At 34.1% G+C, this 22,435-nt stretch overlaps 1 protein-coding gene across 2 annotated transcripts in view; it reads left to right on the forward strand.

The window, feature by feature from the left end:
- The window catches only part of FSTL5 (follistatin like 5), a 268,544-nt gene that overhangs the window by 145,405 nt on the left and 100,704 nt on the right, over positions 1-22,435 (forward strand). For both annotated transcript variants that reach the window (XM_005415567.2, XM_031066443.1), the window contains exon 6: positions 7,056-7,176. In XM_005415567.2, the coding sequence (XP_005415624.1) occupies positions 7,056-7,176 (121 nt within the window). The remainder of the gene's footprint in view (positions 1-7,055; positions 7,177-22,435) is intronic.

A 22,435-nucleotide genomic window follows, 5' to 3' on the forward strand; every position in this document is an offset into this window, starting at 1 on the left:
GGAGAATATAGAGAATATTTTCAGTGAAGTTAAGCCCCTTGGAAGAAAGGAGTTTTTAATATTTTATAGTTTTATTTCTCATTTATTTTACTCTTGTCTGATTGGTACTGAATTCAGTTAATTTGTCCCCAGGCTGAGTCTGTTTTGCCCATGACAGTAACTGGTGACTGATTGCTCCCTCACTTTATCTTGGCCCATGAAACTTTCATTATCCACTCAGGGTCAACCATCCACAGGGAAACGTTTCCATACTCCTGAAAATGTTCTCAGGATTAGGAGAATTTTTCTCAGTTGTACTCACAATCAAAATTTTGAAATCTGCAGAGTTGTCATAAATAATATCTCCTGTCTGCATTTTAAATGTAATCATATTAAGGGGATATGAGAAGCAACATATTTGCTGTAGAAAACAAGGACTCCTGAAGTTAATTTATATTCACGTGAATATTGAATTTCAGTTTATAGTGCATCTTAAATTTTACATCTCGTCAATCTTGCTGTGCAATCAGGCCCTTGGATTGCATTTATTATCTCATAGGTGTCCATATAGTCATCCTACCTAGTGTAAAATTGAAATGAATCAGTTGGAGATTGGAAATGGTGACAGCAGCATTTCAATTTTATTGATATATTTTGGAACAAAAGTCATAAGGTTATTGAATTTGCATCTTGATGCAAGAGAAACAAGTATTTTTCTCCCTCAAAAAGCAAAAGTAGTACTCTACTTAATTTTTTTTTTCAAATTTTAAGAAAGTCTTGAGGTTTTTGGAGTTGTTTTTTTTGTTTGTTTGTGGTTTTTTGTGGTTATGGGTTTTTTTTTGTTTTTTTTAATACTTCGAGAATTATAGCAATACATTAAAAACTGGCAGACTATTTTTTTTTCTACTGTTTGAACAATTCTAGCATCTGGGTATAATATTTTTCATGGCTTTGTAGTCCAATACAGAATTGCAGCTAAAAAAGAATTTTAACTCCAATACACTGTGTAAATGTAATAGGAAAGCAGTGGGGTTGCATAGCTCCATGCAGGCTCAATGGACATTTTTTCCCAGTTTAAATTCTTCTCTACCTTGACTGCTTTAATCGCTGATCTGACTCACTTAATGTTTTAGTTTCCAAGTCCAGTATCGGCAAGTGAGATGTGGCTTGATTTTAAATGGACTTCTAAATTCAACCTTTTAGACCACCCTGTTTTGAGAAGTAGGTCGTAACCAGAGAGAGTATCTATCTTTCCAAACTGAGACTTGTGAAACAGGCGGGATTCTCATCATCTTCATCATCTCTGAGCAATGTATCTGCAAGGTTGCCAGTAAGGTGAAGTGGTTCCTTGAAGGGTTTGGTTTGTTTTTAAAGCATTTTGGCACATTTTAAATGAATCCAAAATAATGTAAGATAATAGAATCTTCTGGTTAGCTATGAATGTTCAGTTGTTAACAGACTCATTTGTTTATCTGTTTTATCTTATGCAAAACCAAACTGGAATTTAATAAAAATTTGTAAATTAAATATCAGTGTTTCTATCACTGCAGACTGCTTGATTACTGTATATTGATTTTGCTGTATAGAAGAGGACAAAGAGCAAAAGTGTTATGGGTAGGCATGGGAATAAAATGTGTTTTTCCAGTTATGAATGCAGTTATTCTACTATGGTGGAACTGCCATTTTGTAAGCAGTAAGCCTTCTCTAGTTGGCGTCAGTGAAGATGCATAGGCTTTAAAAATGTTTCCTTGCTTAACAATGAAATTCAAGGTTCTTTTTGAAGGAAGAAGTGTATGAGCTGAAATAACCTATACTTGATTAGACTTAGAGGTTTTTTTTTTTTTATTTATGTCCTACACTAGTGAACTGAGAAAGCAAAATTTTACAGAAAAGGGAAGTGACATAGCCTGAAAGCAAGTTGAATATGTAATAATAAATTTTCCCCTTTCTTTCCGTCCTTTTAGATTCAAAAAAAGGTTAGCATCCTTATTTATGAACTGGTATCTGTAACTTCAAATACCTAAATATATTTCTTTTACATACCAGCTTAAAGTAGGACAAATGAAAATAAATTACATTTCTATAAAAACTCATCCTTACTTCTGCAAAAACAAAGTTATTTTGGTTTTATTTCTGTATTAATGATAATACTTTTGCACTTGATGCCAGCCAATACTTCATGGAACTTGTTTGCAGAGGTACAACTTATATAAAGTGCATCTCTCTGTCAGACTTTGTTTCTTAAATTGATCAGAATACTTGGTCAGACCCTGGCATTTTAATTTTTACCTTCATGACTTCTGATTTTTCATCTAATCAGTGCTGTTATTCAGAATTATTTGGAGGGCTTGGAACTCAGAGAAAGGATAATGAGTCTATCTCCTCTTTCTGTTTTTAATCAATTCTGGTTTAAACTACATGTTACATAGGCAGAAGAAAAATTTGTATCTTTAGTTATAGTTCTGTTTATTTTCTGCCATTAATTAGGGACATGTTATTTAGCTTACATTATCTATTTTTAATGTCACTAATCTAGGAAAAAACCTAAACATGTGCTATATTCAATTCTAGGTTCAAAATAAAAATAAGAAACGTACAAACTGGGGGAAATTAAGACTCTCTTAGGGATGAGCACTGAGATAAAGCTTACAACCACTGTGAACGCTGTACAAACTCCAACATCTTGATCTTTCTTAGGTGCCTTTGATTTTATCAAGTAGCAGTATTTCCCATTATATTCTTGCAGGCTGTGAAGGAAGCAGGAGCAAGCTTCATTTCTTGAAAAGATTCAAGGACTGGCACTAACTGGAAGTGGGTACAATGGTGCAGGATTTTGTTTGCACTCATTGTTTTATCTTGGTTAAGTCCAGAGCCACAGTCTCAGAGTGATGGTGGTTCCAGGTTTAGTTCTGAGATGTAGAATTTTATCCAGCCTATCTACGTGGCCCTAATACCTATTCTGGTCTTATACTGTGAGCTAGGCATCTATAGCATTATATTTGCAGACACCTAAGGACACATTTACACCTTCCTAGTCAGATTAGGTTTTCCCTCTGCTAAATGCAGACTTGGAAAGGCAGGGAAATGTGCCTCTCATTGTAGTAGTTTGCAGAAAGGCATCTCATATCTGAGCTATGTAACTTGATCAGTTTGGGATAATATTGAGGTAATACCTTGAAATGAAATTGAGCACTTGCCTTTATAGGCCACTAGCTGTGGGTTTAGCAGTTCTGGTATCTGCTTGGGGATCTCTGCATCATTCTGTGATGCACAAGTCCTATATCTTTACATATATCAAAGGTATCACACTACTATAAATAGAGGGTTGTGTTGCTGCCCTACAGAACTTGGTAGTAAATTATAAGAATATTGATTTAACTAGGTTAGCAGAAGCTAAAGCAAGGAACAATTTACCAGTCTTTATTATCAATTTGGTTTCATTATTAATCAATTGTTTTAATTTGTAAAAAGTTATTCTGCTGTGGACGATGGTGAAACAAGTAATTGAAACCCCCTTATGCAGTCAGAATCAATTTGGAGCACAGTTCGCACAATGTCTGGTGTTTGATGTACTGGATGTTTTATCAAGCACTGAGTGGCACTGTTGTGATGAGGTACTTGTTTTTAGGGAAGATGAACACATGTTAACTGAGTGACCATATTAGATTTAAAGGAGGGGTTTGTTTGTAGTTGAATTTATGTAGCATTTTCCTTGGGGAGGGAGGTACATAAAGACCATTAACATAAAGACCATCACAGGCGAGCAAAAAACTGCTGACCAATAACACTTCAGGTAAGGTGGGCTAATGAAGGATGTGTTGTGTTATCTGTTGTCTAGTTCCATGAGATCCACATATTTTTCATTTTGACTGTCAGAAATCAGATTAAAATGAAAAAAACAATCTATTCTGATGGCAAATTGTAATTTTTAACCAGATTAACTTTCCCAATCTTCTAAAATTTGGAGTTGTATTGACTAAATTTCTGAGGGGCTCTGAACTGAGGTGACTATGATGTTTCATAGGAAATAGATAATTGTGTGCTATATCTTTTAGACATTTAATCTTTTCTAGAAAATGCAAATCCTTCCTCCGTATTTCAAAGAGTATTAAATTCTAATGGAAAAACTTCATTTTTTGGAAAAGACATCTTTAGCTTGAAAATCTAGATAAGTTTCTAATTTTTCAGTATTTATCGGGTTTCATCATGAGCCATCAACAGTTTTGCTGTATATTCTGCCTTTTGCTAGTTTATAATATTGAAAGTAAATGCTTCATTGCCTTTATGCAAATTCAAACTAAAAATTGTGGGCATAAGTATTTGTGAACCTTCTCTGGTATGAGTTTTCAACTTAAAAGTTGGAAATAAAATAGTCTGTGTTTGACCTGTATGGTACAATCATAAAATTGGGCAGACAATCTTAATCAGGCTTTAGCCTTTATACTTGATTTCTGGGTTGTGACTTGCTAAAAATTTTTCCAGTTTTTCTTCTACCTTGCTAAGAAATCATCGTTTAGTTTAACCAAGGAGTAGACAGCCTGGGTTTAAGGAATTGGCTTAAGAAACACTTTCCTTGTATTTTGGTCTTCTCCATGGACAGAAATTAATAGATTAATAGAATTTAAAATTTAAGGCATGTTGTTGGATCATCTGTGAAACACAGGTGTGATTACATGGTGCTGTATCATATACATGGAATTTTATTCTATTTATCCTACACTTGTAAGTAATGTATTGCAAAAAACATCTATAAGGAAATGTAGAACCTTACCCAACGCCCTGAGTTGTACCTGATTCTGAGCCATACCTCATGATAGAATATCAGTCTCCCTCACCTTCAAAAGAAAAAGCCAACCAACAACCCAAGAGTTCTGTGAAGGGTTAATTTTTTTCCGATCACTGAGTAGATCTGATCCACAGATCTCATTGGAAAATGGGGAGGTGGCTCGGTCCTGCGCAAAAGAATTCAGATTGGAACAGCTCTTACAGCAGGAAATAACAGGCACAGATAATTAAGATTAATTATCATATGAAATCCCTTCTGTATCTTCTAAAATCTATCCTCACAGACTCACAGGTTGGAGGGTTTATCTACAGTGAGCGTATTTTCCAAAGAATTCCGAAGAATATCACCAGCATAAAAATGTCTGTACAAAAACAAACATTGAATATTTAATCTGTAATCAAAATGGTAGGTTTAATGTAGACAAAAATTGAGTAATTGCCAGGATGGTAACATGTACCTGTCTGTAGTATCATTATTTGAAATAGTAGAATCATTCCATCCAATATTTTTTAATTATTCTTAAAAAAAATGTTGCTTTTCATTTATACGTGGTCAATTTGAACAGATAACAGATTTTAGTTTGAAGAATGGAAGCTGAGAACATTAATTTTAAATTTAAAATATGGTACTATAAAGCCAGATGTTTTGGGGATTTAAAATTTTTTTTCCTCAACCTTAGGTGTAAAGTTTCATCTTTATTTGTACAGTTGAAGATAGTGAAAGCAAGCACTTCAAACAATGAAACAATGAGAGGAACAATGCTTTTCATACTGAATATTCATGGCCTTGAAATTTCAGTGATTGCTAAAGTTTCCAACACACACCATTACATATTTAGTTTGTGTTGTATAACTGTAATGGGTTTAGAGTTACTAATTTTTCCCAGACTACACTTTTGTCCTTTATGTACCAGCTGCAAGATCTATACAATTTCATGTTTTCTTAATTCACTTTAATGTGAACTCAATAAAAAGGCTTTTAAAGGATGGGAAGTAGTTAGCACTAATATTCAGGTGGCATAGTATGTATTTTTAATTGATAATAGCAAAGGCTGGTTTTGTAGTGGTTTTTCTTATCTTTGTAAATGGTTTTCATGCTCTCTAATGTACTGAAAAGGTGATTATCCTTTATAATGCTTTTATATTATTATGTAGGAGATGACTTCTGGTAGCATAAAATATTTGTGTCTTTTCCTCTAATGCTCCTGTTATTCTCTATTATTCTTTTAGGTATTTTGTGTTTATGTAAATAGTAACCGGACAAATTCCTCTGCAGAACAACTTAAACACAAAAGCCCCTGTATTCCTTGTTTTTCAGAAGATATGCTCTGTTGATATAAATATAATAGTGGTTTTGCAATTATCATAGGAGACCGATAAAGGGTCGTAAGAGTAATTATTTTACCTAGAAATTAACTGCAGTTACATTTTTTCAGTGCCTAATATAAAACTGTAAACTGTGCAACATTGCAGTCAAAAGTTGCATTAGTTTTGGCTCTTTCAGTTATGAGGTAGCACTCCTAGTACATGCCCCATGTAATATGACAATTCTAAATCCCTCTCAGCATCTTTAAAATTCTTCAGCTGGAATCTAAGTAGATGTTTATGCCATACACAGACCTGAAACAAAATAGTGCATATATTAAAGAATGTTTCTTTGGGATAAGTTCATCAGAGTTTAAAATCTAACAGCTATTAATTTGGATCTATTTACAAGTTGTATGTGTCCCCACTGAGAAACAGGAGCCTTTTCAGGTCAGCTACTTATATAACAGATTTTGGTAAGGTAATAGGCTTGCCAAAAGCCTGTAAGAACTCGATACAATTAGTAGGGTAGTAAGAGTTTATATTAGCTATTTTTGGAAGTGTCTGTGTTTGGTTTCTGTAGGTTAGAAATTAGAGGAAAAAGATATTATGCCATTTATACTTGGAAAATTAATATTTTAGGTATATTTAAATATTTTCTAATCACCATTCCTGTACATATAAAGTAAAATCAGCTTTAAAATTCCCAGTATCTTTATAGTGCTTCAGTCTGTCTCCATTATATGCTGTGTAAATTCTAAAAAAACTTCTGTGTCATTTCAGAGACTCTGTCCTAAAGGTATTAACTTTAAAAAGTGTAATAAATAATTACAAAGTAACTGAAAATCCCTGACTTTACACAGCTGCAGTTCATTGCCCCACAGCAGCCTTAAAATGATCTATTAAATGATTATTAGAAACAATTAATTATACCAGAGAACTCAAAGAGCTCAAATGTAATTTCATGGTTATAATTTTCTTGTCAGGTAATAAAACGGGATGAGCTTGGCAAGGAGCCGTCTGACTGCTCCGTGTTCGATTTGCTGAAATATGATGATTATAACAGTGACAAGCACCTAGATCTAGAGGAGTTCTACAGAGCTTTTCGTAAGTACCAAGACTAACCTCTTCCTTGAGTCTTACTTTCTCTTTGTTTCTGTTTTCCTGAATGGTGGTTTTTGATTTTTGAAGCATGAAACGTTTGGATGCTGTACGTATATTAGCGCAATTTAATAGTCATGAAATAGCAGAAAACTTTTTTAGCAGAAATCCATGATGCCCAGTAGCTTCCTGATTTATGAAGGAGTTTCTCAACGGAGAATTCATGGATAATCTTTCTTGATGCCAACATGCATTGATAAGTCTCTGTTGTGTGCAAGTGGCAAGTAGTGTGGTCAAGACGTAATCAATGGAACCGAAATACCTCCCTGCACCCTTTGTTTATGAGTGCTGGTAAGAGCATTTTTGACAAACCCAGCAACAAATGTTAACATTTCTCTTAGGTGCCTTGTGGCCTCACAGGACTCAGAAGGAGATAAATATTTGTGGTGTAGTTTTGCAAGGTAGTTGTTCTCTGGATGCCAAAGGAGTCTCAGGACAAATGTGTGTAGTACAAATGAACAACTTGACTGAATCACTGGGTTAGCAGACAGAAGAAAGATGTTAATAGCTTTTATACAGTAATATCCATATATTTTGTTATATCCAGGTAAGAACTGATGATCTTTTACTCTTGTCTACCTCAAATTCAAGGTTCAACCTTAAAATCTGGCTTTGGTTTAAAAGCTTTTGCTCTAAACTCAGTGACATGGCAGCACAGAAGATCAAGTTTGTCCTAAATTCTTTTTATAATTACTTATCATACGTTGACTAGTCCATTAATGTATCTTTATTTTGAGTAATTACAGACTGTTGCTTCTTGTAGTTCATCTTTGGGCCAATGAGCACTCAGCTACTTCAGGTGATGTGAAATGAAAAAGGGATATAAAACTGCTTTGTTTTAAACGATAAAATAGTGAGTTGATATTAGAAAAAAAAAAGATGCATGGAAAGCAAAAAGAATAAACATGAAATGAATAATCAAGACAGACTGCCTGAAAGTATCTTAGTTTTTTACCATTGAATTAGATTTTTATTTCTCTGAAAGTCTTTCAGAAAGTGTGATTTTGTGATGCAGCTTAGCTGAACAAATTACTCACTGCTCCTAAAAATAACTTGATCCTGCTTCCTGAGGTTATCTGACTGGCTTTCTTGCAGTGCCCTAACATTCACAGTCTCTCCTCTGAGTCACTTACTAAGTCAGCAGAAAAATATTCACTCTCCACATCCCACCCCAATCCTGTTGTGTGACCTGAATTGATTAAGTGAAGGGTCAGACCATAACTCATGCAAAAGAAGTGTGAGCAGAGCCAAGAAATAAGGTGGAGGAAGAAAATGGGGGCTCTTAGGACATTGTGATGGTGAGGTAAATTAATTAATCTGCAGCAGTAAGATACTAGGAAATACCTTAATTTCTTTTTTAAAGTTGTGATACAAGTTTGGCTTACAAAAATTTACAGAATTATATAGCATCTGTAGAAAAATACACATTAGCTGTGATTATATGGCTAGATGTTGTACTTCTAGATCGTGATTAAGTGCATAGATGTAGAAGGTGATATAGAAGCCTTTGTCATATACAGCAATCCAAGAAGGTTAAAGACACGTTTAAAGCATTAGCATGATTTTTGCAAACACTGTATTAATGGAAACATAGCATTGTTCTTCGAAATCAGACTTTGATGTGTCTCTGAGGGACTATTTTGTATAGTTGTAAAACTCCAGACATAAGAATAGCTTTCTGTTATGTATTTTTAATGGAGTTTTGAATAATGAAAATAATTTCCATATGGTATGTTAAGCATTGCCTTAATATGAATGTTAATGAAAACATTAGATTATATAAGATTAGGAATCAGTTAGGTTTCTTTGTTGCAGTAGAGTAGTGGAGAAGACCCTATTTAAAATTAGAAGGCTATCTTGGAAGATGATTTCTAGAGTAAGATTCATTCTTCTATGTTATTAACAAAACTTAGATGTATTCTTTGCATATTGAAAAATAAAACCTAAAACCTGCTGCTACTTTGTTGTATGATGTGTGCCCAGAAAGCCAAAGAAATGTGACAAAGTATTAGGCTCTGTAGTGAAGATATTTAATCTTGAAGTAAATTTGAGGATTAACCATAGTTTGATTTCATTTTATCTTAAAAGAGTTTGAGTTCAGTTATTTTGACCTATCTCAGCAGCATTAATAAAAATTGTATAATGCTATAAAAGTATAGCATTATAAATATATATATAAAAGCTAAGCAAAACCTAAACCAATTGAGTATGACACCTGGTCACTCGACTGGAGCTCTTATGGCTAAGCAAGATGACACAAAAATGGAAAGCTTGTGTTGTTTGCCTATGGCAAAGCTGGTGAGATGTTAATAGTAATGCCAAGCATGGATTTAGTAGGATAAAGAGAATTAATGTAGACATGGAACCAGATCTGTGTATGGAAATGTACACAAGAAGCACAGCACATCTTCCACACACCGTTCCACAAAAAATATCTCTTCAATTAAGCATCCACCTACAAAATAATTATACATTTTAATTTTCTTCAATAAAGTGACATAGGAAGGTTGCCAATAATTCTTCCAAATACAAGTAAACCTTTTTTTTCCCCCGGGATTTTCTTTAAGTGCTTAATACTTTTGAGTTTACATTTTATTTTATTATACTGTTATGATTTATTCTTTTTCTTATTATGCTACATTGTGATTATATGTTGTATCTTTAAAATTATCCCATTTGACAATATGGAAATGATAACTTTTTCACCAGCTTGGACACTTGCAAAAATCTTGAGCAAATAGAAAGCAAAACAGGAAAGTTTTTTTTCTCAAATTATTTTCATAACTATCTAATGACTGAAAGATTATAACTGACTAATGGTATTTCCGGGGATTGTCTTCTAAAACATGATAGTGTTTCTTGTTATTTGGAGACATTTAAAAGACTTAGCCACTAATTCAAATAAAATGTTCTTCTACAATTTTTTCACCTCTTGCATGTTCCCATCAATTGAACTTAAGAGTGTGTTTTTCATGGTTTTTTTTCCATTCCTTTATATCTACCATTATAAGGTACATTTGGAACCTAATCTCAGTTTAATACCTGCTATTTCCAGTGGAATTGCCTCTATCCCTAATTGTAGTGAAGGAGTGGATTTGAGAAATGTCAAGTTCTCATTGAAGTTTGTGCAACTGCTAGAATATGTGTTACTGACTTTTATTCACTCAAAATGGCAGTGAAGAAAATTCAGCTTTGTGATGATGGAGAAATTGATCCTATTCAAAGCTTCCACACAGAATTCAAAGGAGTTGATTGTTTGTTTATTTTATTTGTGTAACAGAAATCTGGATTATATGAACACAGAAATGCTAAGGCAAGGTGGTAGAGGTTGTGCAGGGCATTGGGGGTCACAGCACCGCAGTTTTTATGCATGGCAATACCACAAGGGTTCTTTTCAAGCCAGTTTGTACCTAGCACTGCTAAAATATAAAATGTACAATAGCTAACAAAATATCCTTTAAGTCTATTTGAATTTCATCAACATTAAAGAAGTCTCATTTTCTAAATGTAATTGTCCGTCATCATTTTCTGTTGAGCATAGAAGAACTTTTGAGAAAGCTTGAGAAGGTGTGAGAAAAGGGATAAGGAAAATTTGTGTCCTCAACCTTGACCTAAAAAGGGAATAGTGATAATCAAGCATACTACTAGTGTGCACTTTTCCAGCTGTGATTTCAAATAGTATTTAAAAACACTTAAGATTTTGAACACAGATAGGATTAAAAATCATATCCGTTGTGGTGTTGAACAAACTGCTCCATTAAAGTAGTTTCTTTTTAAAGAATTAGGCAATTGCATTTTATTTAAATAGGAATGCCTGTCTTTGGAATTAATTATCAGTCTTCTTTCATTAGCATTTGCAGGTAGGACTTTTTTCATTGGCATAGTTAATTAGAAATTTTCCTCACAAATACCAATAGCAATTCTATTTTTAACTCCAGCAGTAGAAAAGGAACAACCTTAAGGGCAAAGATGAACCATAGGCTGTTTTAAAGGTATTAATATGCACATAATTCTATGTCTATACATACATACATATACATGCTAGTATTCTGTGATTTACTTTTGACAGTCTCATTTCATCTGACAAAATGGATACACATTAGACTGGACAGCCAAATGTAAATAACTATGTGCAATGGAATAAAAAAAATCCCTTTCCCCTTTCAGAAGGTCAGATGCTGAGGCAGTAACAAACAGAATGTATCTCAGCCTTGAACGTTTCAGCCAAGCTTCACAGAATGTTGCAGGCAGATGAAGATGCTTACTGACTTCTGTAAAGTTTTACCTGCTGTTTTCTGGCTATAGGATGTTTTCATATTGTGAGGGGTAAACTGTAGTGCTGTAGCATCTATCTCCTAATTATTTGTCTGCTATATTCCATGACAGTTTAATTAGATCAATAATGTGTGCAGAGAGGAACCTGAAAAATTACTTCCTCTAACACAGGTAGATAAAGCAGAAAGTTTAGCTCTAGCTGGATTTTTGGAGCTTGGGACGGAAGGAATTAGCTGATTCAGTCCTCCACTGCTTTGGCCATGACATGTAAAATTGTATCCTAAAAGTGATCCAGTTCCATCTTTGTGGTTTTTTTTGCTTTTCTACATTCCTTCCTCATCCAGTTCCAAGCTAAAGGATTTTTTATCAGCAAACATTTTTTTAGATGGGGAAGGATATATTTAACATTTTCTAAAAGGGCAGGCAAAATCCTAAGATGAAGGAGCTGAGCAAAAGTGTAAAGGGGTCTGGAATACAGTTTATATGTTCTGTAATGTAAATCTCAACGAGTGTGCTTCCTTTATTTTTCAAAGGTTTTCTTTCTTTGGTTAATGTCTCTTGTGGTATCATGATAATTTTGTGTTCACTGTAAATGTTGTCTCCTTTTGTTTTTCTTCTAGTGTTCTTTTCTAAAATAAATAATCTTCCTTGCTTTCCTCCCATATAAGTAAAATTTCAAAGCAGATACTTCAAGTGGCCTTCATGGTGGGCTGTAAAATCTCAAGGCATAGCACAAGGAAATAAATAGTAATAAATTATTCTGTTTGATCACTCAGCAGATGTATATGGAGGCACTTCTCTTTGTAATTTCAGTAGAATTACACTAACTTAGGCATTTATGAATAAAACTGATTGAATACAATTAATATAGACCCCAAATTTATTTTACATAATTGAACTAACAGCTCTATGTATCAATTGACATCCTGCATAAAATGAAGGGAATAAAAAGCAATGTCTCTCAAAATAGTTTCCTATTGTAACTATTCCTATTGTTACTATTCTTGATGTTGTCTAATGCTCAAAAAAAAAGGGCCACAGAAGGGCTTTGGGCACTGAGGACTTGACTGTAAAAACTACTCCATGACATACAATAAAGTGTGAGAATTATCTAGGCAGAACAAAATAAGACCTAATTGTCATTCCTCTATTAACCATGCTTTGTAGTTTTGCTGGAATTCCTTGTGCTTTCAGGCTTCACTCAACACTGTTAACAATATCTAATCTGTTGTGCAGCAGTTATTGGGGATCTTGTATATTGCTGCTGTACATACTCATGCTGTATATTTAAAAGTACCCTCAGTTTTGGAATAACATTCAGGTCACAGATACCAAATTTGGGTTTCAAGCACTCCTTGTGGCTGAAGTATTAGTATTAAGTGATTTATGTACCTCCAGTAATAACAGACATTATCGAAATTTTTGATCTGGTCCAAAATTACAGAACTTGCTTTGGGCTCACCTTTTAGGAGGAACTTTGAGGCCAGTAACTAATATGCCTGTCAAAATCAATGCTTTGTTGTGTCTTGAATCATGTGGAAAGGAAGCAGCCAGAATTTCCTATAAATAAAGTGATCATTATGAACACATATGCCTAGTTATTTTATTCTCTCAGTCCTCAAAAAATATTCTAAAACATCACTGCTTTCATTATAATAGCTCTACTTCTACTGTAAATTGTCAAATGCAATAATTGCAGGTGCATGTTCAGAAATTGCTTTTTTGAAATGTGAATCATCACTTCTGAAGCAAAATAGGCAAGAATTCAAAACCAAACAAACCTGCAACAAAATGTAAATTTTAAAAAGGCCTAGACTGAATTACTCAATGAAGCAAATGAGACTTCGCACTGGATTCTTTGTTATCTTGAAGTCCACAAAGGCTAATTAGAAAAAACCTTATGTAATTTATATTTCAAGTTAATTCAATATGAGGTCCCAAATATTGTATTTAGTGTGTAATCTGAGTCAGAGCTTTATGGCTATGATGAGTCTTCAATAGTAAAAGATGTTAACAAATAGTAGAGGAAACATTTTCTGAGGGGGGAAGAGGTATTATTCTGTCTCCTGCTACCATTAATTCCTTTTCAGCAACAACTTGAGTGTATTAGATTGTTCCAGGGGGTGCAGTATTTCACCACTAGCCTCTGAAAACACCAGTAAACATCATACTGAGCAGGAGCTATTGGACTTCATGGTAATTTTTTTTACTCAATCTGATCTAGCTCTCAAAATCTTACCTGTGCTATATGTATTTTCAATCTAGAGAATCTCACCTGGAAGAAAATGCACCCTCTTATATTAGTGGGCTGAACTTTAAACTGATAATTAGGAACAAGAAAACATCTAAGGTTTTAAATATTCTTTCATGGATTGAAGTAGCGTGCCTGAAATTTCTCACATGCCACTAAGTCAACTCATTTTGATGCCAACTGATTTTAATTCATGTTTTGGGGGAACCACGGATTCAGTAATCAAGTAACATATTTATGGCCACCATAGGTTTGCATGGGTAAATAAAACAAATATTTCACAGGCTCTTTGGGCATCATGCTGGGGAAACTTAGAGATGTTTATGAACCTTGAGCTCTGCTGATCTCTAATCCTATCAGTGCATTTACCTGGAGCTTGCTTTGGTGATGTAAGTTACTAGAGATGGCATTGTGAAATACAGGATTACAGAGGATGACTGGAACAAAACACCTTAGTTATAGTAGCTTCGTTTCAGACAAGGAGATTGGTGGAGATTGACTTGCATGGCATTTGTCACTGGTTCGACACACCGGAGACTGAAGTGTTACATGTCTTTCAAGGAGCTTATTCTGGAGAATGACACAGAATGGTGGGGGAAGAGTAAACACCAAACACTTACACATATTTGGCTATGGTTAGCAAACTACCTCAGCAACTGATCTGTTGCTTATTGATTAGGAATCAGTTATCTGTGGTGAGGTATAATATTGTTGCTAATATTTTTGTGATGTTGTGAATTATGGGGATATTTTCATATCTGCAGAGCAGTGTACCTGTGGGTTTCGGCTATGACCGATGTTCCAACATCCACAAAAGCCTTTATGTAGATGTTCTAAGGAAATTTCAAGGAAAATTTAAAATCGTAATTTATAATTAGTTTTCTTTATTGACTATTTTAAGGAAGGTCTCTTTTTTCTTAACGGGGGTGGGGAGGAGAGAAGAAAGATGCTATCAGAACATAAGAAGTAATGACTGGGCATTAAAGGAGACAATCACCAGCTAATCCACAAGCAAGAACATTAAGTATCTCTACTTCAAGGCAGAATTACTCATCTAGAACTATCATGAATATTAATAGCTCATAAAGTATTATTTAGTAAGAAAGCCATTTGACTAATCTATTCATTGTTTTGCTATTTTTGCCTACTGGTGCTTTTTAAATATCAAGCACTAATGTTCATTTCAGAACAGTGTTGCTTTTAATTTTATTCAGAACTTTTTTGGGTTTGGGTTTTTTTCTTTTGGTTTGTTGATTTATTGTTTGGGTTTTTTTTTTAGGTTTTTGTTTGGTTTTGTTGGTGGTGATTTGGAACTTTTTTAGAGATGTCTGGTTTGGGGTTTTAATATCTCTTCTACTCTGCTTTCTTTGCTTGTTCTCACTTTTGGGTAAATAAAAATTTTCAAAAATCGTTAGAAGAATGTAGGAGGGTTTAGTAATTCCTTAGGCATCTGGATTTCTTGAGAATATCTGATAGTTCCACTGTAAAAGAAAATCTGCAGGCATAGTTTTGTACCAGAAAGTACTTCGAAAATTCTGTAAATAGAGTTAATAGAAAAATAATCATTCCAATTTTGCAAAACTTGTGAGCTTTCGTCACTAGACCTTAGAGAAATGTGCATTATATTGCTCTGTGAAGTTTTTTGTTGAATGCCCTCAAATATTCCTTACATACAGTAAGGAGAAATTGCCTCAAAAATATCTGCATTGCAAAGAGCTATTTTGCAGAAAAACCCTTCTAATTCCCTTCATTGTTCATGGTGGGTTCGGTTCCAGTAAAGTTTTCTTATTTCAGGAAATTTCATTCCTAACTGAATTTCTCAAAATAATATGACAATTAAATATTTTATTGTAGCATTTCTCCATAGCTTTTGAGTTTGATATATTCTTTTCTCTTTAATATAGTGATTCCATAGTGTGAGGGTTTTTTTATGTTGTATGCTTTTGCAGTTTATGACTATCCTAGTACATATGTATTTTTGGCTAGCTGAAGTATACACTGAAGAAAATACTTTATTGAGTATGTCAAAGAAAATTTGGATAAAATAATTTTCAATATTAAAATTATCAATTTATTACATTTTAAATAAAAATTAATTGATCTTGGAATCCCAAAAGTATTTGAAAATGCATTCACTTCAAAAAATTTAGTAAGGTTTTTTACAGCACAATATTGTTCTTTAACACATCTCTTAATTTTATTGGTCTACTGTGTAAAAGTTGCTGGTACATATAGTAGAAAATGCTGATTGTTTTAGTACATTCACAAATTGCTTGGATGAAAGTATTCCATCATGATAAATTGTTTTTTCTGAATAGTACTCAGCTTTATTTTCTGAAATTATATGTTGAATGAAGGAATTTAGATGTTGTTATTTTAACTCGGGAAGGTAGGATTAATTCAATCCAGTAGTTATAGAACTACTTGGTTTGTTTGGAGATGTACATTAAAAACTCTTTTTTCATTTTGTTTGATTTTTTTAAAATTTTATTTCAATAAGCTGTAATCTTTTGTCATCAAGCAAATGCCTGGTTAGTATAGCACAGATCTCTAAGTGTTTGTAAGTAGCTTGTAATATACTGTCACTCCTAAGAATATTTGTATGTGTCTAGAGTTAAGGAGTGTGAATTTAAACTGCTAAAACTTGGTATAAATATTGACAACTATATGGGTAGGGCTGAAAGAAAATCAACTACTTGAGTTAAAGCTATTTTAGTGGTCTGTGATATTCTAAACTGTGATACTAATTGCTTCTCATCACTCCTGGCTTTCCAAATCTTCAGAAATAAACATCTCATAGTTGCATATAGTATTGTTTATGTCTTCATTAAAGAATTACATGTGCATTGAATTCAGTAGGAGTATTTATGCATGTATGGGTTGCATATATTTGATAAAATTGTCTATGAAATAGATGAAATTGTCTGATTCCACTCCCTGTGCTGACTGCAGCCCTTATTTAGCTGGATGAATATTATCTGAGATGTATAGATGTGACAATTAGTGATATAGTTTAGTCTGGACTCCTCAGTGCTGGATTAAAATTGGAAAGGATGATTTTATACATATTTTCTAATCTAAATTATTCTCTCCTACTATCTACAGCCTAAAAACATCTTTTCAATTTTCCAAATGTATCATGGATGCTGTTGCATATTAAAAAAACCCAACTTGCTGTTGGATATTCAAAAGTCCAGTCTTCTCCCCAACCCCCAACAAGAAAACCTGAACATTTTCTACCAAAGGAAGTGAGGAAACAGGTTAATAAAATATCCCTGTGCCTGTATTATATACAGAATTAAAATGTCAGTAGATTCTCAAGCTGGTCATCACGCTCACAGTGTGTCAAATCTTATCTTAAGTAGGTTAGCAAGTGATTTATATGGAAATGCAATTTTGACTGTAGTAAAAAAGAAGGTGTCATATAAAGGCTATGAAGCTGAGGTTTACACAGTGCAATATTGTGTCAAAAGAGGTCTTAAAAAGAGATGCAAAATAGTGAAAACCTAAAGGAGAGTAAAACCACATAAGCCTTCTTTATGTAGTTTTTTAGTATAAGAATTGGGAACCTGATTGTGTAAGATTGGTAGGGATCTAACAAGTTATCTGTTTGCCACTCTGTCACAGATAAATATTTGGAGAAACAGTAATTTTTTAAAAATTTGTTTTGCATTATGATTATAATTCTTCCCAACTAAGACATGTGGTAGAGATATATTTCTTGGAAGGAATTTTATTAGTGTTTTAAAACTTCCTGAATAGTCTATTTAAGAAATATTTGGTGCTAAACAAAGATTAATGTTGCGGTCCTGCTCATGAATTGTTGAGTTAATGTCTACTTTAAGTAACAACGTATACATGTTAACTTTTCTGGGTTAGAACAAATGTATATCTGCTGCAGTGTCTTCATTGTAAGAGTGCTTGTGGAAGATTGCTAAAGAAGCAAAAGCATATAAGTTTCTTCTAAAATATTTTCTCTTTTTTAGGGATTTTTTTTTTCTCAGAGGCTGCCTTCCTTTAATAGCTCTTGATGGATGCCTCACTCATATGTTTGTTTACTTTTTGGACCCATGTGGAATTAACATCTATAATATTCTGTTTCAGAGACACAATGAAATGTGTCCTAGACACAAGTGTGCTCTTTTTTTCTTCATTATACACACCTCCTGTTTAGTTTATTAAGTTGTGTATGATAAGAAACCATGAACAATTGTTCCATGTTTTTCTCTGAAGCAGTTTTGTTGTGTTCTTTTTTTTAATTTTTTCTTTAAATTCCTTAAGACATATCTTTGTAGTCATCTCTTTTCCATTCTGAAATTCCCCAATCATTTAACAGTTGCTTGTATGGAAAACCTCCCGCATCTTTGGTCATTCTTGTTGTGTTTCTCTGTTCTTTTTCAAGTTTTACTGGAAGACTTTTTACAGAGGGAGGGACATAAAGCAAACAGGTTGCTCAGGCAACAGTGCCATAGGATTTTTTTCTCCTGAGTACTGGTCTTTACCTCATAATTCCTTATATTGTCATATTGCCAGGAATGAGTAGATGTTTTCATAAAACTGCAAAGTGTATTCTAATACCTGTGTGCTCAATACCTGAGCAATGCAAACTAGTCAAGAGCCTATCATTCTGTAAACAAAGTTTGACACTTTTTAAATTTCCTTCATGCGATACTTTCCATAATGAATTACGTATATTGAATTTGGCATGCCAGTATCATAGGTAAGGTCTTAAAGCAAATCAGCTTTTATGTTTGCTGCCTAAACTACCCAATAAGTTGTTCTCAAGACATTCCGTCCCATAAAAATTTATCACTTTATTTTCTTTCCGTGTCTCCTGGATGATGTTGAACAATGTGAGTTTCAGTGGAGGTCCAGGTGCAACTTCACTTGTGACAACAGATTTCAAAAGCTGGTGTCTGAGAAAGGGTAGAAAATACTGTGAGTAGGACCGTATGATGCAGGACCGAAGTGCTAAGAGTCACAGCTTAATCCCATCTGTCTTTAGGTGGTGCTTTAACCTTTGTGCTGATCTCCTTAGATGCATCGCCCATTGCCCTTTGATCTTGGGGAAACATAACAGATATGCAAAGCTGAGAGCAGAATATTCACAGTCCTTGTGCTCAGAATATGTGTCGCTGAGCTCAACAAGAAGTCTTGGTCCTTTGCACAAACATCTGGTCTTAAGAGGAGTAGAACTCTCCTCAGTGAATAACAAAAATTAGGAGGCTTATACAGTCAGGTAACAGAGCCTACCTTGAGTTCTGCTTGCTTTCTTTTTCCCCTCTAAATGTAAATAGGCACTTCAGCCAGCTGATGGATTTTTCAGAATCTCTTTCATACTAAAACAGCTTTCATTTATTCTTGTTTCTATGTTAAAGATTTCTGTGAGGAGCTGCTTCATAACTCTAGTCTGATGATTTCAGGGAAGTATTGAATAACAGTTGCATGGACCCCTACTTTATATGTGGAAATATAGTAGTTCTGCTATGCTTTAGGCTTTCTAACCACATTCACAGTTCAGCTAATTTAATCCTGAATTACTATTTTAGAATACTGGCATCTCGTTCTCCTGACAGAACTGGATGAGAAGATGGATTTTACAAAATTTGGTTATTATAAAACTCAGGGCAGGTTCTGGGATCTAAAATGTTTAGAAGTTCTATTACCACTCTGGGAAAAAAAAACTTGAAATTTGAAAGTGAAATGAAGGTACACAATAAATAAAATTGGCAAATTATTACATTTATAAACTGAGAGCTTCATGCATAAAACTGTGAATTACCAGGGCTGTCAACTCTCCTCTTAAAATTCCCATTTCATTATTGATTAGTTCCAGAAATACTTCATAGATTGAAGCATTTTAAGTGTTTCATTTTAGGCAACAGCAAGTGTGCAGTATTGGTGTTCATCATCTGTATTTGCAATAAACAGGAGCATTAAATTTGGATCTATACTAGTAAAATTACTTGAAAATATTTATGCTAACTCCTAGCATTTAGATAAAATTATTTTACTTGAACTAGTCATGTGCAAATACAATAAGCATACAGAAATTGATTTTTGCCTAAACTCCTGGTTTTGTTTCGACAAATTCAGCAACATATTCTACAATAAACAAGGTCAAAACCAATTATCACTCTTACTTCAGTGAATTAACACTTCCGTGTTCTCTGGATAAGAAAGCTGTGTTTAACACCCAACTTCATTTTCTGTGAAATTTAATTTCAAGAGAAAACCAGAAAACATTATATGGAGTAATGGACTAGATGTCTTTTTAATTATGTGTTATTCCTAATGCATATTACTGGCTGTTCTTACCCAAACACCATTTTTCTTAAGTTATCTCCATATATATACTTTTGCAATATAAAGTAAAAGTATAGCTTATAACAAAATTTGTTCTGTGCCTATATTTTTGGATATTTTAACTTGTTCATCATTATGACTTCATTGCAAAAGGGTGGTTTAGATTTGCAGATGTTTTGAGATTCATTTTAACTGTTCAATTGTTAATCTGAAAAACAGAATAAGGAAGCATTCTCTGATCACATTTACCTTAAGGTACTTTCAAACTTCTACAATGATGGAATTTTTTTATATGAAGCAAATTCTTTTTGGCTTGCAGAGAGAGGGCATTTGAGAATATTTGAGGTATTATGTCCTTTGCTTCCCTATGCTTTAATAGATCCCACAGAAAAAAGGAATGGCAAAAATTCATTGTGCTTTGGATAATGTATAGGTCAAGCGCTGAATATTTATGCTACAAGTTAATGAAAAATAGCTGAGTTAGCTTTAAACCAACTACTTTAGATAGAAGAGTTGAGTGCGACACATAGTTTGCATGATCTAATCCACAGCAATCTCCAGCAGGAAATGTGAATTATTCTAACTAAACAAGACGTTTTAGATGTCTTTATACGCCACAGTGGACCCACTTTGAGCATTTGACTAGTTAGTTTTTTCTGAGGTCATGTGTTATTCACTGAGACACTATTAATTTAAATTGATTTCTTTGACAGCAGCTAGAAAGTAGGTAAATGATGATAGCACTGGTGGCAAGAGTTGCTGAGGAGACAAATTACATGAGGAGGCTGTTTGGTACAGTGATGGATAGAGTGAAAGAAATTTGCTAAACAAAAAGGTGTAGAAAAGGCTATAATTGAAAACCACTCCCTCAGAACCTGAATCTGAAAGGCATGATCCTTGGTCATTTCTCTTGGCCAACACCAAATAACTGGGGAGCCCCCAGCAGACATAGTTAACAGTGCTTGTGGAAAGATGAGAGGCTGTGGCAGCTCTTAGGCCTCCAGTTATTTAGATCAATTTGGAGATTCGTATACTCTGAAGATTTAAATCCATGTAAGCTGGGCTTTCACTAATGCTAGATGATGGGATTTTTACTGATATCTTCCTTTTATTATAATTTATATTTCAAGTCTTTAAATTAAGATATTAAAAGAAGTTTGTCTCAACTTGACTTTTTGTTACTGCATTATAAAATTTTAATTATCTTTGCTCATATGCCTTGGTGTTCTGTCTCATTTGATGAAGAGAATGGAGAATGAATCATAAGTAAAGTGCAAAAATAGCTTTTGTCTGTTAAAATTTCTGTGTCTTTTATTATTGGTGCTGAACAGTGTTTAGCGAACAAGACAGATAATTAAAATAAGAAAAAAGAGAAAACTAATGTTAAAAAAATGTGTGGTTTTAAGTGGAAAAATTGCCTTTACTTTTGAGTCAAAGCTCCTAACTAGCGCAATGCATCAGACTAATAGTTTATTCAATTTACATTAATTGTTAACTGGGCATGATTGCATATTCCTCATGTTCAAGATAAGGGATGCATGTGCAGAGGTTCTGGGTAGTCTTGTTTGAGACTGGAGTAAGCTGAAGCTGTACTTTGAGCAAATGAAACGCTATCCAGATAAAGAACACTTACCATGCTGGGAAGCTGGCTCTGTTGAATGCTTGGACACTTTACCCTTCCTTTGGCTCCCTTCCCGTGCCTCTACTCCATGTTGTCACTATTGCTGCTCCCTAGACTCACACTGGGATGTGAAGTCATGCTGGCAGAGTTTGTAAAACATGTGGCTGTGCCTTCAAAGCTCTCGGTGAAGACTTGAGGGGTACTGTTAAGAGCTTTTCAGAAATCCATCTGGGCTTCACGAACTGGATCAACTTTGCCTTTTGTAACCCTAACCACTAGCATTAATAATTCAGTTTTTTCACAGACTACTGCATAACTGGGATTATTGAAGTACAGAACATGTCAGAGGAGAATTTCAGTCATTTGTCCAAACTCCTTTATTCATGCTCCATTTGTGGTCTACCTGAATCCTTGTCTGCAAAGCTGATTTCTAGCCAGCTGAATCCCTGTATTTTCACATGGACTTACTCTGTCCTAAGTGTAAAACTTTTCATTTGTCCTGGTAGAATTTCAGTTTTTCAGCCTGTTCCTTCTGTTTATAAAGTTCCCTCTGAAGGACAGTCTTCTAGAAATCTGCTTCCTGATCCTCTGAGTTTGGTGACAGCTGCAAGATTTCTGAGGGCCCATTTTGTCCTGTCAGCCAAATCACTAATAAAAACATTAAACATTATTGAAACCACTCGTAGCAAGCTGACCTTTAGTCTGTGAAATGCGGACCCTTTGAGCCTGAAGGCAGTTCACTCATGCTATCC

Source organism: Geospiza fortis, unplaced genomic scaffold (genome assembly GCF_000277835.1).
Source record: "Geospiza fortis unplaced genomic scaffold, GeoFor_1.0 scaffold40, whole genome shotgun sequence".
NCBI lineage: Eukaryota > Metazoa > Chordata > Aves > Passeriformes > Thraupidae > Geospiza > Geospiza fortis.